The sequence below is a fragment of the Rosa rugosa genome, chromosome 4 (genome assembly GCF_958449725.1).
Source record: "Rosa rugosa chromosome 4, drRosRugo1.1, whole genome shotgun sequence".
Taxonomy (NCBI): Eukaryota; Viridiplantae; Streptophyta; class Magnoliopsida; order Rosales; family Rosaceae; genus Rosa; species Rosa rugosa.
In genome coordinates, this window is record NC_084823.1 from 38,158,469 (window position 1) to 38,174,062 (window position 15,594).

General features: G+C 38.4%; 3 protein-coding genes across 4 annotated transcripts in view; 2 read left to right on the forward strand and 1 right to left on the reverse strand.

The window, feature by feature from the left end:
• The window catches only part of LOC133742076 (uncharacterized), a 35,795-nt gene extending 33,144 nt beyond the window's left edge, over window positions 1-2,651 (forward strand). Inside the window, exons 59-63 of the mRNA XM_062169767.1 lie at window positions 53-337; window positions 414-629; window positions 758-810; window positions 1,291-1,399; window positions 1,964-2,651. Of these exons, the coding sequence (XP_062025751.1) occupies window positions 53-337; window positions 414-629; window positions 758-810; window positions 1,291-1,399; window positions 1,964-2,311 (1,011 nt within the window). The 3' untranslated portion in view covers window positions 2,312-2,651. The remainder of the gene's footprint in view (window positions 1-52; window positions 338-413; window positions 630-757; window positions 811-1,290; window positions 1,400-1,963) is intronic.
• A 614-nt stretch (window positions 2,652-3,265) lies between these two features.
• LOC133744775 (uncharacterized) lies at window positions 3,266-5,646 on the reverse strand. Its single transcript, XM_062172821.1, has 6 exons — window positions 5,019-5,646; window positions 4,817-4,908; window positions 4,079-4,636; window positions 3,920-3,991; window positions 3,658-3,722; window positions 3,266-3,530 (listed from the first exon to the last, which is right to left on the reverse strand). Exons 1-6 carry the CDS (start codon window positions 5,644-5,646, stop codon window positions 3,266-3,268), a joined length of 1,680 nt encoding a protein of 559 aa, XP_062028805.1.
• A 5,577-nt stretch (window positions 5,647-11,223) lies between these two features.
• On the forward strand, window positions 11,224-14,140 carry LOC133744046 (pentatricopeptide repeat-containing protein At5g04810, chloroplastic). Of its 2 annotated transcripts, XM_062172170.1 has the most exons (3): window positions 11,224-11,384; window positions 11,505-12,615; window positions 12,940-14,140. In XM_062172170.1, the coding sequence occupies exons 2-3, from the start codon at window positions 11,527-11,529 to the stop codon at window positions 13,987-13,989; spliced, it is 2,139 nt and encodes a 712-aa protein (XP_062028154.1). In that variant the 5' UTR covers window positions 11,224-11,384; window positions 11,505-11,526; the 3' UTR covers window positions 13,990-14,140. The 2 variants fall into 2 exon arrangements, with proteins under 2 accessions (XP_062028154.1, XP_062028155.1); XM_062172171.1 differs by having other exon boundaries at window positions 11,225-12,615.
• Window positions 14,141-15,594: the final 1,454 nt, after the last annotated feature.

Genomic DNA, 15,594 nt, shown 5'->3' on the forward strand with positions numbered 1-15,594 from the left:
TTATAAATTGTTTGTCTGCATGAAACTCAATCTCTGTTTCTTTGCTTCCTAGTGTTTGGCTCCAGACAAAATGGACAAGAAACCGTGCAAGATTATGTGGGATGTGCCTTGGGAAGAGCTTATGGCAGTGGAGTTGGCTAAAGCAGGTCACAATCAGCCATCTCACTTGATCCTCCACCTCAAAAGTTTTAGGAGATCAGAGAATTTTGTCCGGGTCATCAAGTGCAGTGTTGAAGATGAAGTAGAGGGAAGGGAACCCCAGGCTGTTAGGATCTGTTCTGCAGTATGTAGGATGTGGAAAGCAAACCAGTCTGCCATGAAAAGCCTGATGTTGAAGGTCAATACTGTGCAGAAACATTAATTCCATCAGAGAGAGCGTATATAAAACCCTAACAATGACTCTCCATTTGTAGGTTCCATCAAGTCAGCGACATGTGTATTTTGCCTGGTCTGAAGCCGAGGGGAGAGAAAAACGTACTCTGAACAAAGCAGTGACTAGGCTGAGAGAGCTCCCGTCATACAGGTCTGCATCAGATGGTAGAAGATTTGTTAAACACAGCATCAACTTTTCAAAGATTTGGAGCAGTGAACAAGAATCCAGAGGTCGATGCACATTGTGCAAAAAGCAGGTGCTTGTAGCATTCATTTGCTTTAGTTGTTTCCATCCTTGAAATCTTTACTGTTATCTGGCGGATTGGTGAATTTAATTATCTGCTGTTTTTTTAATCTAAGATGAAACATTCTTTCATATTTTTAGGTTTTGGAAGATGCTGGATTATGTAGCATTTGGAGACCCATTTGTCCCGACGGGTAATTATGAGTTTATCTTTACTATTTTTCAAGAAACAGTCATTGCAGTTTGTTCTTTTATTGCTTCTTGCCATGTATTAAAATTGTTTTACTTTCGTTCATGTGAATTTGATGCGGCCACAATTTCAAGTTCCAAGGGTTTTTCTATATTTTATTTATTTATTTATTTTAAATTCAAGTTTGGCTTTTGCAAGGCCCGGCTCTCTAAGTGAGGACCTTGGGTACTATTTAAGGTATCCCAATCGAAAGAGAGAATTCATGAAAGAATCAAAAGATGACAATGGGCATTTGCGGCTCTCTTGTTTTTTTTTTTTTTTTCCTTTCTGTAATTTGGTTTACAACTAAGAATAAATAAAATAATAAAAAGTTACCCTTACTAGCAAGAAAGCAAAACCTCATTTAATCTGTATGCTAATTTAAGTCATCTGGGGAGTTATGCATTTCATCATTTGGAAATTAAGCTGGTATGTTTCCCTTCAGGTATGTCTCTATTGGAGATATTGCTCACATTGGCAGCCATCCTCCAAACGTTGCTGCAGTTTACCGTAAAATTGACAGGTTGTTTGCACTTCCAGTTGGATACGACCTGGTAAGTAACTTACAATCATTAACAAGATTATAACCTAATTAGGTTAGTTTAGAACTTCAAAGTCTTCTACATTATAAACTTATTGTAATGGAATCTCTCTTAGTATGCTACAAAAGGGTGAGAACAAATCAATTCAATTATCAATGCGTGTATGCAAGTGGCTGTTGTGCCTTGATGGAAACTGCAGCAATCTATGATCAACACTATCCTCATCAAAATTATCCTCATTAGTATTTAAATATTTAGCAAGTTGTATTTTTATTTTTCAGCAAGTTGTATCTTTTTTTTCTTGATTCATACGTTCGGGCATCTGTAGAATACTTAAGAGACCACTTGATTTATTACAACAACAATTTGAATGAAAGTAGGGGGTGTTGTAAATGTTATCATATAAACTGTTTACTCATGTTTGAACTCCATATAAACCTTATAATCATGAATTCATGGTCAGCATCAATATTTTAATTTAGTGAGTGATGGTTGTCATAATTATGTATGAAATTCCACTATGATGACTCGGATATGGCTTGAAGATTTCTGATAATAGTCAATCTGCATGTGTAGGTGTGGAGAAATTGTTTGGATGACTATGCAACACCAGTATCAATTTGGCATCCTAGAGCTCCAGAAGGATTTGTATCTCCTGGATGCATAGCTGTGGCTGGTTTTGTTGAGCCAGAACCTGATTTGGTTCACTGTGTTGCTATATCACTTGCTGAGGAGACAGAATTTGAAGAGCAAAAGGTTTGGTCAGCTTCAGATTCTTATCCATGGGCATGTCACATTTATCAAGTCCGCAGTGAAGCTCTTCACTTCGTGGCATTAAGAACAAGCAAGGAAGAATCTGACTGGAAACCTATGAGGATTCTTGATGATCCTCAGCCCCTATTGCAGTCATTGAAAGAGCACTAGCATATGGGTTTCTAAAGACCTTTCTCCATTTTTCCGGGTTAAGAAAGGGCTTTAGTGTGTCGAATACTGTTGTTGTATAGTAGTGTGTAGGATGTCTCTCATCATCACAGTTTTGGATGCAAGTTGCATCACCCAAAACAGGAACTTGTATATGATATTTACAAGTGATTTCAAAACCAAGTTCTATTTATAGCTGTTCCAAAGTGTTCATGTCCACACGAATGTATATTACTGGTATATTGGATCAAAATAGGAAAGAATCCCAGAAAAATGCTTGGGGCCTTTTGTATTTTTCAGAATGATTGTTTTCTTAATTATGTTCAAAGTATTGTTTGTTTCGTTCTTTTGTGTTTTTGTTTTTGTTTTTTTTATTAAATGGGGGCCAAAAGCCCAGCAAAAGAAAACAAACAGAAACTAGATACAAGGTATGCTCCTAAAACAAGGAGTTTCACACAAATCATCCAACAGAATAGTGATAACTTGTGGAGGAGGCTGCATCATGAAGTGCACTCCAATCTCAGAATCCAATTCAATCTTGGACAACACATCAGCAAGCTTGTTTACTTTCCTGTAGATATGCTTTATTTCACACCTTTGAAACTGCCTTTGAAGAGCCTGGCAACTATTAATCACAGACTTCAAAGGGTGCAAAGCATCCACACCATCATTCATCAACTTGACAAGGACTTCAGAATCAGATTCAACCAACACATGTTGATAATGAGCATCAATAGACATTTTGAGACCAAGTAGGAGGCCCCAAAATTCAGCTTGCAGCACAGTACCACACCCGGAGTTAGCAAAGAACCCACACAACCAAGACCCAGAATGATCCCTTACAACTCCACCAGCACGAATCATACCTGCATGATTTCTGGCACCATCAACATTAAGTTTAATCCAATTCATTGGGGGTTTCTCCCAATGCAAACTCAGTAGTCTTTTGCGCAAAGGTCAGGCCACTAGTATTAGCAATAGTCCACCAGCACTAATCATACCTGCATGATTTCTGGCACCATCAACATTAAGTTTAATCCAATTCATTGGGGGTTTCTCCCAATGCAAACTCACAGTAGTCCTTTGCGCAAAGGTCAGGCCACTAGTATTAGCAGTAGTCCATTCTTTGGTTGCATCAATAATGATTTTGCAGGGATTAAAAGGAACATGAAACTCACCATCAAAAATCGCCTTATTTCTCCATTTCCATATGTACCAGCAACTAAAAATAAACACCGTACACCATTTAATGCCCCCATAACAGCGAAAATTACAATGGATGTTTGCAGCAAACTAGCCATTCCAATCCAATTGCATGGCTCTAGAGATAGAATCCAGACATATAATACCATTCCAAACTCTCATAGCACATTAGCACTTGGGCAGTCTCTAAGGAGGTGAAGGATAGACTCATCTTGAACATGACAAAGGGAGCACAGAGGGTTATTAGTTAATCTTCTTTTCATCCTCTCCACGTTTGTAGGAATCTTACCATGACACAAAGCCAGCAAAAAGACTCTAGCTTGGATGGAATAGGGAGCTTCCACAAAAATAACCAGGGAAAAGTAGTAAAATTTTCATCCTTAACAAGAGTAAGATAGGCCGATTTACAGTGAAGTGACCGTTGGCAGTGCCACCCCAAATAAGTTTGTCAGGTCCACTTCCCATAAAACCGGGAGGAATCTGAACAATTTTATTAATGATATCATCATCAAAGTGTAACCTTAGGAACTCCATATTCCACCCATTAATAGACCAACAATCTCTTACCTGCATCTGTAAATCAATATCAGAAACATCAGGAAGAAATTGAACAAGCGGTCCATCAGGTAACCATCTATCATTCCAGAAATTGCCGGATGAACCATCCCCAATTCTCCAACTCAAACCTTGTTTTAACAAACTCACACCAAAGATAATACTCCTCCAAGTACGGGAGCATCCTGAAGGGCAAGCGTAAAGTGGATTAAGAAGAGGTACAGATTTAACATACTTTTTATTCAAAACATTACGCCATAAGCCCTGATCTTCCTGAACCATTCTCCAACCAATTTTCACAAGCATCGCTTGATTCATCATGCTAGCCTTTTTAATTCCCAAACCACCAAACTCCTTAGGTCGGCAAACCAAGTCCCAGTTAGCTAGATGGATTTTTTTCTTGCCATTACAGTCTCCCCACAAAAAATCTCTATTACACTTGTCCAATGCATCACATATAGACACAGGTAATTGCATTGTATAAACCGGGATAGAATTAGTAACAGCCTGAATAAGAGTAAGTCGACCTGATAAATTGAGCATCTTGCTCTTCCAACCAGCCAAACGACTCTAAACATTATCAAGGACAGGAGCATAAGTTCTTTTAGTAACTCTAGAATGTATCAAAGGAACTCCCAAGTACTTACCAAGATTAGAAGTAAGTTTAGATCCACAAATTTTGCTTATGTTTGCAGCTAAAACCTTGCAAGTATTAGGAGACCAAAACAAAATAGATTTATCATAACTGACCTCTTGACTTGAAATATCACAGAAGACATCTAAGCATCTCTTAAGAATCCTTGCTTGTTCGCAGCTTGCATCCGCAAAAAGGATCAAGTCGTCTGCAAAAAATAGATGAGAAATAAAGGGTCCAAAACCAGAAGCACGAACTGGCTTCCATTGACCCACTTCAACTGCAAAATTAATCAAATGTGAAAGTTTCTCCATGCACAAGACAAATAAATAGGGTGATAAGGGATCACCTTGTCTAATCCCCCTACTGACTCGAAATGTCTCAGTAAGTTCTCCATAATTAACTTAACAATGGAAGTGGGGAACTGAGCCTCAACCAAAACTGTCTCAATAAATCCCCAATTTAGTCTATCATAAGCCTTGGACAAATCAATTTTCCAAGCCATAAATCCCTTTCCACCATGAGAATGTTGGTATTTCTGCAGAACTTCCTGAACAATGACTATATTATCAGAGATATGTCTCCCAGGGACAAAGCTGACTTGGTTAGGACTAATAAGATTCCTCAGGTAAGGTCTGATTCTTGCAACCAACACTTTAGATATCACTTTATACAGCGTTTTGCATAGACTGATAGGTCTAAAAAGAGCCATATCTTGAGGACTAGAGACTTTGGGAACTAAGGCAATTAAAGTATGATTAAGTCCCATAGGAATCTTACCACATTGGAATGCAAGTGTCACCATTTGAGTAATCTCACTAGCACAAATATTCCAATGCTTCTGATAGAAAAGGGAAGGAAACCCATCAGCACCCGGGGCTTTCAAACCACCAATATTAAACATTGCATTTTTCACTTCAACACCAGTGACATTTCTGCTCATCATTCTTACGTCATTCTCAGTCAAAGTAGGGAAAAGGCAAGGAATAATAAATCGAGAATCTCCACCAACCTTGTTTTTTTTTTTTTTTGTTTATCTCACTCCCTCTCCTTTTGCTGGGGTTAGGTTTCTCAAGTAATTTGTTCATGTCTTTCTCTGTTTCCGGTGTTCTCTCTTGTTGGACCTATCTAGAGTCTAGACCACTTGGTGGTTCCTCAAGGTAAGCATTGTTAGCATGTAAAGGAGGGAGCTCAAACTCAATGATATAATCATGCTCATAGTTGTTTTTAGTAAGCTTGTCTACAACCCTGTTACATTCTCTATAAACATGATTAACAGAGAAGCACTGGAACTTGATATTCAACAAGATGGTAAAGAAGGGTGTTTATCAAATACCTAGGTTGCTGAACTCATTAAGCAAGAAGAGTATATGAACATAGCAAGATACGTGATGAAGGGTGTTATCAATTAGGTTACCTAGAAATTGGTCTCCTCAAAGATGGCTAAGTTCTTTAGTTGTTTCTTGTAAAACATGGGTCGGATTAGGTGGACATCTACATGTTTCAAATAATAAATCATAATTCGTACATTCTATTTGTGCACTCAAAGAACATGCAAACAGAAGAATCAATGGAAAACTAGAAAACCAACTTTCATCCAATAAGCATAGAAAAGAATCAAATATCAAACAACTATCGACGTCATGTTTAGGGCTTCAACAACCCCTAACTTTAATGTTTAGTTACACATGATTTGGTTGAAAAACAAACCAGAAGTCATTAAGGAAAGAACTAAGAAAAACCGAAATAAAATTTTGAATCAGAGTCGGAACCAACTGGTCGAAGACGACAGTTCTTCTTGGTTTCTCGCTCGACTTTCTTGCTTGATTCTAGTGCAAGACTTTGAAATAATCCATTGACATCCTAGAAAGTGCAGATGTAGCATTCATGCCAATGACAACATTAGGAAGACTAAAATTGTAAACCCATGGGATGGCGACAAAGCAGACAAAAAATTATTTTTTCTACTAACTCTCCAAGTTCGACCTGATTAAGAAGTTTAGCACCATCAAAAACACTCCTGCATGTATAAGAATTTTTTTTCCTTTTTGTTTTTTGGGATAGGTGGCCGAACGAACAAAACAACTATATTACAGAGACTTTCTTAAAACGAGGGCTTTCACTTAAATTATCTAACAGAGCTTGAGTTAACATAGGAAGGGGGCTGTGCCATAGAATGCACGCCCAGGTCACCATCCATGCAACACTAGGAATATCAGCAACATTATTCATTTCTCTGTAGACATGAACCAAACCATACTCCAGGAAAGAAGCTTGAAGGTGCAAACACGAGTTGATGATGGACTTCAAAGGATGAAAATCATCTATATCGATCCTGCTACATTAGATGAACAAGTATCTCAGAATCACACTCAATGGCCATTCTTTCAATTCCCAACGTCATAGCCATTTCGAGACCAAGAAAAAGACCCCTTCAGCTTCAATCACTTCCCTATTGCCAGTGACAGCAGCAAAACTCACTCCACACACCAAAATAGTCTCCGATGACACCACCAGCTCCAATCTTCTGACTCTATTAGCTCTTTGCTCCACACACCATAAATACCTAAAATATTATTCTTTTATAAAAGGTAGACAAAAAATGAAACATAAATCTCAACAATTACATTATATAAAAGATACATACAAATATATGTAAATTGTATGATCGCTGTTAGCCAAATAGCTACCCTCAAGTATAAGGGGTACAAGTAATAGTATAGGGATTTAAGAAAGGTTGTCGAACTCACGAGGATTGGATTCCTTTCACTAGCTAGGGTGTTAACCTAAGGAGAGCTAGAATATGCAAATGTACAATCACAAACCTAAATTCACAAGGAAATCTAGGCTTATGGTGAGTATGTGCATTGTAGTGTTAGTGAAATTGTTTGTTGGATAGAGTGGTGAACCAAATTAAAATAAATGCTCAAATATAAACTAAACTAGTAAAATAATGGATGAAGTTAGGGGTTGGATTGTCTACCACTAACCTCCCTTGCAAGTATTGAAGTTCAAATACAAGTGATGCTATTCTAATTTTCCAATTACCCTCTTTGCATCCGGATAAGACTACAAAGGCTTAAACTCCTTTAATGTTATCAATTCCAACCGGATAAGTCTAGAATTAACTACCTAAGAACAATTCCTATTACCGGTTAAGTCTCAATTCATTGTTCCTAGATGCATAAAGCTTTGAGTTTAGATAATCATGCAAGCAAACCAATCCTAGATCTAGGTGATTTTAACTCACAACCTTCACATGCACATAGAGGATGCTATCATGCTATCAATGCTCAAGGTTAACTACTCCCTAAACATTTTTTTCATGAGATGACAAACACAATACATTCAAATTAGTTAAGTTTGAATAAATGCGTTCACTTCTTAAATTAGCATATGAAGATGAAAATCACAAATAATATCAAATGTAAATTAAAACATCAATTCATACAAGTTTGGCTAGGGCTTTCAACCCTAGCCCCAACAAAGTAACTACTCACTCATAGTCTACAAATTGGCATCAAATCTATAAAGTAAATCAAGGTAAATTAAAGAGTTAAGGGAAGAAAGAACTAGTTGAAGCTTGACAAATCAATGGATAGCTTCTCCTTCAATGCTCCTTGAATCCTCCTTGATGGTGGAATTGGATGGATGATGAACTTCTTGATGGTGATGATGAATGGAATGGTGATGAAGATATGATGCTCATTTGGCTAACTTTGAGTGGTAGTGATGGAGTTTATGGTGGTGGAAGATGGTAGTTGTGGGATATGGATATTATGGGTTTGGATTTTGGGAGGTGGAGATGGAGGTTTTGTGAAGGAGATGAACAGAGAAAGAAGATGTAATGGGGTGGAATGGGTGATGTTGAGAGTGAGAAGAGAAGGTGTTTATATAGGGAAGAAAAAGAAGAGTGAAATGATGAGTGAAATAAAAATAATGAAAGTGGTTTGTAAAATATGGAAAAGATGGAGTAATGATAAAATGAAAGCAAGGCATGAAGGTGCAGAAATATGGAAGTGATGATGATCTATTAAAGAGATTGGAGTAGAAAAATATATCCAAGGAAAAAGAAAAAAAACATCTAGCTTTCTTCATGTGGGTAGGAAACATGAACATGTGGTGTTGAGCTGGTTTTAGGTCAGTTTCTGCCCCTTTATTTCTTCAATTATTTCTCCACCAAGTCTTCATAATGGGCCTCCGATTTCTTCATATCAAATGTTCCTCTGTGAGTGTAGATCATCCTGGTAGAATTTCAGAGCTTTTGGAGTAGTGGTTGGGCAGGAAACGCTACTAGACTCCTTACAGGTCCAGTTTTCCAGTTTTGCTTCTGCAGAAAATTGGACTGATTATTTGAAAGCCTTCCACTTCTATCTAGCTCTTGCACTCTTCATAAGAAATGTTTCTTAGGATGTCTAGAATGGATCTTGAGATTTTCAGCTCATTTGGAGTTCATTTGGTCAGGCGGCCGCTCCTTCTTACTTGTCTAGCTCACTTTCTCCTAGCCGGAGTAAGAAAATGTTTTAAGGTTGACTTTTTAGTGCATTTCCATTCTTCTCCATCATTTCCTAGCATGATAAGGAAAACATAATAAATATATATAAATAAACACAAAGGTTAAGTAAAAGTACAATATTAGGGAAATAATGAAATTAGATTAGTCAACATTAAATTTGGACTTTAGAACAAGTAATTTTCATGTTTTAGGGGACAAATATGTATGTGAATTATGATCCAACAAATACCTCCAAACTTGAACTTTGCTTGTCCTCAAGCAAACTAACCCAAATCCGACACTACAACAACTACCTAATCCTTCCAACAATTTCCTCAAAGAACACAATATAGATAGGGCATGAAAATCAAGTTAGGTTTTAAATTTCATGGATCATGAATCAAATGCTTGCGTTTTGAAATGTGTAACATGTCTCTAATTTGTCATTTCAACGTACCAAAATTGAGAATGCATGTCAAACCATGTTAACCATAAACTCACAAGATATTCACTCTATTTTTCACACAAGTGTTTATGGGTTAACTAATCTACACTCAAAACAATCTCATGCAATACCGCCATATGCTTGCTCTTCAATCTTATCTCCACTTATCAACAAAATCACATCTTGGATGAAAAAGGGCTTTTATTGGATGTAATGAGGCTCAAGGTGAGGGGTTAAAGAAATGAAATAGAATGGAATAACAGTTTTCAAGCAATTTAATAAGCAACAATCATTTTGAGATTAAGAACTTAAGAACTAAAGATGCTCAAAATTTCCAATTTCTCGCCACTCCCCCAAACTTAAACAAAAACTAATTATTGAATTGAAATGACATTCTTTTGAGATTTTTTTTTCTTTCTTTTCAAATTTTTTTTTTATACTATTTTTTCTTTCTTTCTTTCACTAATATAAAGTAAAATTGCAAAACAAAGAATACTCCCACACTTATTCTTTTCCGAGTGCCCCCAAACTTGTTTCTTTTAGCATCATAACATAAACAATCTCGTATTGCTCATTAAGAAAACTTGAAAGGGTAAGGCAAGTGTTTAAGTTAAAGGGACAGACATTTCTAGTGTGAAGAATTGAAAGGCTAATTACACAAAGACTCAAAATGGCAATCTAAGGATATTCAATCTTTTGGGACATACTCATTTGGCCATGGTGGATTCCTAGTTGCCTTAATCATTTTCAAGATGTAAAATTGAGACAAAGAGTTTCGAAAGATATGGAGCAAGTTCTAGAGATGCAAAGCAAATGAGATGTCCACTCATGAAGAAATTAGTGCTTAGAACTATGTATGCACTTCAATTAAGCTCAAATCTCACTATATGGCATGTAATAGTTCCCACAAGTCTCACTATGCTTCTCTAGCTCAATATATTGATATGACAAATATGGATATAAATGAAATCAAACACTTGATCCATAATGGTTTATTTTGAAAAATAAAGCTCATAAGACCCAACCATGCTTTCTAGCCCATATTTATATTAAGCTCAAGTTCATCATTGGTGTTGGAAGGAACCTAGAATAAACACAAAAAGTACTAAAAAAACTATTTTTTTAAAAAAAGTATTTATTTATTGTAATATATTTTTTTTAAATATTAAACACTTACACATATTCCCCCCACACTTAAATCTAACATTGTCCTCAATGTTAAAATGATGCTCTTAAAAGCTCTTCAACGAAACATTTAAGCATGGATGGAGTATTCATTCTCATGGACCCCTTTATATAGGACTTGAGTTTACATCTTAAGGACATAAAATATTAGAATTTACGAGGACAGCCGCATATTTATAATATTCACAACATAACTTGCATTTTTCATTTGCTAAATTCATTTTTTCCAAACAACCTACCAATCGCGTTCTGCATCTATCTAATTACTTCTCCATCTAAAACAAAAACAAAAAAAACAAAAAACAATTTCGCAAATCAAGAGCCAAAACCCTTGACCCGATAGAATCTGGGCTATGGGCCGACCCGGCCCGACCCTTTACAAACCAAAACTCTCACGGTCTCCATCTCTAAAACCCCAAAAAAAATCCTCACCGCCACCACTTCAGTACCCACCACGCCGGCGACGACGCCCTTCAAAAACCGATCGCCGCTCCTCTAGCTCTCAAATGAACCCAACTCTTCCTTCACTCAACCTCTGATTCTTCTCCCCTTATCATTTGTAAGTCTCAAAATCTTCCCCTCATTCATTTTCCCGATTACTTCTTATTCTTCTTGCTTCATTTGGTTTTATCTATTTAAGCACAAATTTTGTTTCTTTCTCTTTGGTTTTTGGTTTCAGTCTCGTAATCTTAGAGACCAAAATGAGTCTGAGGTACTTAGTTTCCAGGCAATCAGTGTCAAAATTCACTGCTAGGCTTCGGTCTCAGTATGCCGCTGCGTATGGTTTCGCAACCGTTGCAGACCCAATACCCAGTTCATTTCGTTCTGCAACTCATCATGGTGGGTCTAAACCTCTCAAAAACCCTAGCCACCCAATACCCATGTGGTCGTTTTGTAGAGGCATTCACTCCGCTCAAGTGGTTGATTCGGTGGATTCCGAGGAGGAGGAGGAGGAAGAGGGAGGCATTAATGAGTTCTTGTCCCGATTCGTGTGGATTATACGGCAGAAGCTCAATGTGGCTTACCCGGGTTGCGATAAGGAAACTGTGGATGGGATGCTGATGGTTATTGTGCAGAGGGTTGTGGAGGAGATGGAGCAGGGCGGGTTTGAGCAGATGCTTGGCGAGAGGCAGGGTGCTGCTCCGTCGCAGGATTTTAGTGAGGATTTGTGGAGAACAGTGTGGGAGGTGAGCAATATGGTTTTGGATGACATGAGGAAGGAAGCGAGGAAGGAGAAAATGAAGGGGTTTCTGCATGCTGAGGAAGTCAAGGAGATGTGTAGGTTTGCTGGTGAAGTTGGTATCCGGGGGGATATGCTTAGGGAGCTCAGGTTCAAGTGGGCTCGCGAGAAGATGGAGGAGACTGAGTTTTATGAGAGCTTGGAGCTTCTTAGAGAACAAGAGAAAGCCCAAGAGAAAGGGGAGGAGGAAGGAGAGGTTGTGCAAGCTGATGAGGAGGCTTGTGTAACTGAGGTGAATCCTAAGGTTGGTTCTCTTCCCAAGAGGCGAGGGAAGATAAGGTACAAAATTTATGGGCTTGATCTCTCTGATCCGAAGTGGGTTGAAGTTGTTGATAGAATCCATGAGGCAGGGGAGGTCATTTGTCCCCAGGAACCGAAACCAATATCTGGGAAATGCAAGTTGGTTACTGAGAGAATTCTTCAATCAAATGAGGCAGATGACATGTCTCCACTTTTGGCTGAATGGGTAGAGTTGCTCCAACCTAGTAGGATTGATTGGGACAATTTGCTTGATCAATTGAAAGAGCAGAACACCAGGTTATACTTTAAGGTACACTACACTGTCTTTCCTCCATTCGATACTGTTTACGCCGTTATTCAGATATGTTTTAAAGATACAGGCTTTTATTATCTACTGCTAATTTATGAATTCTGTATAAAGTTCATAGGAGTTCAATTATACTTGGATAAAATTGTGTGTGTAGCGGTTGAAGGGTTCCATGCATGCCTGTGGCATAAAATGAGTCCTGTAGATTTGGATTTTACTTTTAAGATTCGATTTCTAGTTCTAATCTTTAACTGATGAGTCTGTATGTTATTTTACTACATTGGATATCTAGATGTAGTGGATGCTTGCTGAAAATTTTGTTCTTAGGTGGCAGAACTTGTATTGGATGAGAAATCTTTCCAGACGAACATCCGTGACTACTCCATGCTTATCGATGCTTATGCCAAGGAAAATAACGTAGAAGATGCTGAGAGAATTTTAAAGAAGATGAATGAAAATGGGTTTGAACCTGATATCTTAACAACCACTATTTTGGTTCACATGTACAGCAAGGCAGGCAATCTTGAAGGTGCCGACCAAGCATTTAAGACATTGAAGAGCCAGGGCTTCCGACCAGATATGAAGGTCTACAATTCCATGATCAAGGCATATGTAAATGCTAACCAACCGAAATTGGGGGAGTCATTGATGAGAGAGATGGAATCAAGAGACATCAAACCCACAAAAGAAATTTACATGGCATTGCTTCAATCATTTGCCCAACTTGGTGATGTGAAGGGAGCGGAACGAATTGTCAACACTATGATTATGGCAGGTTTTCAGCCAACTTTAGAATCTTGTTCAGTGCTTGTTGAGGCATATGGAAAAGCTGGTGACCCTGATCAGGCAAGGCACAACTTTGATTACATAATAAAAGTTGGGCACAAACCTGACGACAAGTGCACTGCAAGCATGATTGCAGCTTATGAAAAGAAAAATTTACTCGATAAGGCACTGGATTTGTTGTTGCAGCTTGAAAAGGATGGCTTTGAGCCGGGAGTTGCTACTTACACAGTTCTTGTAGATTGGCTGGGAAAACTGCAGCTAGTTAGTGAGGCTGAACAGCTATTGGACAAAATTGCTGAGCTGGGTGAGGCTCCTCCATTGCAACTTCATGTAAGCATTTGCGATATGTATGCTAGGGCTGGATTTGAGAAAAAGGCACTACAAGCTTTGGGAGTTTTGGAGGCTAAGAAGGAGCAACTGAGTTTAGATGACTTTGAGACAATTATTGAGGGGCTTATGACTGGTGGATTTTTTCAGGATGCTCAGAGGATACGGGGAGTGATGGAGGCTCAGGGTTTTGTTGCGTCACAGCAACTTCAGTTGCACCTAGTGGCTAAAAGTTTTACCCTCAAGAGGCCATCAATGAGATAATGCTTGCCAATCTATTGGCTGTGAGACCAACGTATGCTTTTGTAGTTTCAGGGATGCTTAGTGTACTGTGTTGTTGGTGACATGTAATCGATAAATGGAGTTAGTGTAGCTCTCATCACATTAACATCCTAAGTTGACCGGGTTTATGGTATTTACCTTGTTTTCCTTGCCCGTATAAACGGATTGCAAGTCTGATTTTTGACCTGAAATGGATAATAAATTGTTTGAAGGTGTTAAATGTGGTAGTCTCATAGTCTCATACCCTCATCCATTCAAAACTGTAGAATTGTGGATTGGTCTAGTGCCTTTCTCCCATTGCTATAAGCCTATAAATCCTAGGCATACATTGAAGCTTGGGTTCAGTTACCTTGATCAAATGTCTCCTCCCTGTGACTTTGTCAAAGACAATATTGATGGGTCTGGATTTCAGTGGTAACCGGCTTTATGGTTTACATCAAATCTTGGTGGTGATGAGATTTTAAGGTGCAGTTGTCAAGGAAAAAAAAAATTGGTGAGGCTGCTCGGGATTTGATTTCAATGTACTTTGCCAAATTTTCACGAAGGGCAAATTATCTGGAAACATATCTGCGATGTTTAATCCAAAAGTCATTCATATCCCAGTTGAAACATATTAAGATTCCATATGTTGCTCCTAAGTGATGAAACCTGATAATATAAACCTGAATCCATCATTAAATTATTACTAAACAAGAGTGAACTCATTCATTAAAAAAAAAAAAAAAAGGGTGGAAGTTTGAGTCACTAAAATGATTTCTGTTTAGATTGACATTGCTAGTGCTTAGCATATTGCTCATGGTTTTGGTACTGTTGAGAAAATAGTTATTGGGAAAAATTCATCAACGGTGTCTGAACACTTAGGGGACTTTCAGAATGATACCTGAACTTACAAAGTTATCAATGTGATACCTGGACTCATTTTTTCATATCAACGTCGTACCTACGACCAATTTCTGTCACCGAGCCGTTAAATTTTGCACGTGCGATGCACGTGAGTCACTTAATGAAGACAAAAAGACCGATTTACCCTCAAAAGTTTTTTTTTTTTGCTTTTCTTTTTTTTCTTTCTTTATTTCTTCTTCTTCTTTTTTGGTTTCTTTTTCCCCGGATTTGAATCATCAAGATTCAAATCATCTTGCTCGTTTGATTCCCACTGCCGATCGCCGATGAAACACCGCCGCTGCGTCTCAATCCACCTTCATACACCGCAGATGTTTCTGGTTCCCCCCACTTCAAATCCTACAGCAAATTGAAATTGTGCACTGAGGCTTCGCCGCTCACTCCAAGTTCATCCCCGCCGCCGCCGCCGACGACTTAGCCACCACCACTCTCGTTCTCTCCTCCGACCCCCTTTTATACACCATTGATAAGACACTCAGACCCCGCCAGTCCTCCACTCTCAAATCACAGCTCCAATCCTACCCCGCCATCCTCTCCGTCGTTCCCGACATGCAACACCACCTCCACACCATCCTCATCTGCAACTTCATCGGTCTAGCCGACAACTTCGGCCTCTAGCCCAACTTCGATCAGAGGCAATTGTAGGCAGACAAAGATTAACAACTTCGGCCTTCACACCATCCTCGC

Excerpts from the sequence above, each read along its gene's own strand:
- LOC133744046 (XM_062172170.1), top strand. The coding sequence starts at position 11,527 with ATGAGTCTGAGGTACTTAGTTTCCAGGCAATCAGTGTCAAAATTCACT. Across the intron at positions 12,616-12,939 it reads ACACCAGGTTATACTTTAAG|GTGGCAGAACTTGTATTGGA; the intron begins GTACACTACACT and ends TTTTGTTCTTAG.
- LOC133744775 (XM_062172821.1), bottom strand. The coding sequence starts at position 5,646 with ATGATGAGCAGAAATGTCACTGGTGTTGAAGTGAAAAATGCAATGTTT. Across the intron at positions 4,637-4,816 it reads GTGATATTTCAAGTCAAGAG|AGTCGTTTGGCTGGTTGGAA; the intron begins GTCAGTTATGAT and ends GATAATGTTTAG. Across the intron at positions 3,531-3,657 it reads TGCTATGAGAGTTTGGAATG|TTGCTGGTACATATGGAAAT; the intron begins GTATTATATGTC and ends GTTTATTTTTAG.